Raw genomic sequence first — 1,733 nt, 5'->3', positions numbered from 1 at the left:
GGATCAACATGAGGCGAACCATCAACCGGAGAGAGTGGTTCAGTGGAGTTGAGAGGGGTGGTAACATGTTTAGCACCATCCATTTTGAACTTGGTGAGAAGATTTTGGATATGAGCATGTTGGGATAGAAATAAACCATTAGTAGTTGATATAACTTCTATACCAAGAAAATGATGTAGCATGCCAATATCTTTGATAGAAAATTTTTTAGATAATGAGTGAATGATGTGTTAGACAAAGGTATCACTACTATCGGTTAAGACAATGCCATCAACATATACCAAGAAATTTGAGACGATCCCATCATGGCTATAGATGAATAGAGATGGATCCGCTACGGATTTGTGAAAACCAAGTTCAAGAAGGAAGTTTGTGAGCTCCATGTACCAAGCACGTGGTACTTGCTTGAGACCATAAAGGGATTTCCTCAAGTGACAAAGATGATTAGGAAAATCCGAATTTTCATAACCCGGGGGTTGTTTGATCATGTAAACATCTTCATGCAAAGTGCCATGTAAGAAGGCGTTGGTAACTTCGAGTTGCCGAAGTGGCCAATTTTGAGACACGCAATGGCAAGAACCGTACGGATTGTGACAGGTTTGGTAACCGGACTAAATGTCTCAAAGTAATCCTTCCCATATTCTGGGAGAAAGCGTTTAGAGACGAGACGCGCCTTATATTTCTCAATAGACCCATCTAGACGTCGTTTGATACGAAATACCCATTTACAACCGATAGGTTTGTGATGTGAAGGAGGGACTAGTTCCCATGTGGCATTCGTTATTAAAGCATTGAACTCAATATCCATGGCTTTACGTCAGTCCGGGTCTTTAAGGCTTGATTATGAGTGGATGGTTCGAGTGTGGGAGGAATTGAATGAGCAGTGATTTGATTAATGAAGGTTGAGTTGTAATATTTTGGGTTTGGTTTGCGAGTGCAGGTAGATGAGGTGGTGGTTGATTCAGTGGAAGAGTCAGAGGATGTTGAGGAAGAAGTGGGCTCGGTAGAAGTAGGTGTGGTGGGTTGTGTCGAGATAAAAGATTGGGCCTGGTGGTGGGAGGATGGGACCTGTTGAGATGGAGAAATAGGCTGGTTGGGCTGAGATGGGAATGCAGGCAATTGGGTTGCCAAAATTGGGCATGTTTGGTCGGTGGAAGGCTGGTTAGGTTGAAGGCCCGTAGAAGTGGCAGAAAACTGTTGGGTCGGTGACGATGAAGTGGTGTGTGGTGGTGTTGTAGATGGGTCGGATGATGGTGTGGAATTGAGTGATGGAAGAGCAGTAGGTTTATGGGGAAAAGGACGAGATTGGGCTTGCGGAGGACTTAGAAATTCATCAACAGTGGGGTTTGCTAAGGAGGTGGTGAGAGATTTTGTTAGAAATTCAGACTCTATGAATTCCACATGACGAGACGAGAGTGATATAATCGTGGGTTTTTATAATCATAGCATTTGTAAGCCAATTTTGATGGCGAGTAACCTAAAAATACACATCTTTCCGAACGTGGATGAAGTTGGGATTTTGCACACGGGAGAAGCCATGGGTAGCAAAGGCATCCATGTCACACCTCGAAATATCAGAGCTTGGCGTGACTGGACCGGTATCTTCATTGCACAGCGGAAGCAAATAAGGTAAGACTTCTAGAAAAACGAACACCCACTAAGTACTCGAATCCAGTGCCGGCTTAAGCATAAGCCAAATAAAGCTAGGGCTTTAGGCCCCATAATTTTAAGGG

The 1,733-nt window shown here is 43.7% G+C and overlaps 1 protein-coding gene across 1 annotated transcript; it reads right to left on the bottom strand.

The window, feature by feature from the left end:
* Window positions 1–484: 484 nt before the first annotated feature.
* LOC110943316 (uncharacterized mitochondrial protein AtMg00820-like) lies at window positions 485–808 on the bottom strand. Its single transcript, XM_022185067.1, has one exon. The coding sequence runs from the start codon at window positions 806–808 to the stop codon at window positions 485–487; it is 324 nt and encodes a 107-aa protein (XP_022040759.1).
* Between the last annotated feature and the right edge of the window lie 925 nt (window positions 809–1,733).

The sequence above is a fragment of the Helianthus annuus genome, chromosome 5 (assembly GCF_002127325.2).
Source record: "Helianthus annuus cultivar XRQ/B chromosome 5, HanXRQr2.0-SUNRISE, whole genome shotgun sequence".
Classification (NCBI taxonomy): Eukaryota; Viridiplantae; Streptophyta; class Magnoliopsida; order Asterales; family Asteraceae; genus Helianthus; species Helianthus annuus.
Note: the sequence above shows the minus strand (reverse complement) of the source record. Positions and strands in the feature narration are given on the sequence as shown.

What these genes read in the sequence shown, in the direction of transcription:
- LOC110943316 (XM_022185067.1), bottom strand. Translation starts at nt 808, where the DNA reads ATGGATATTGAGTTCAATGCTTTAATAACGAATGCCACATGGGAACTA.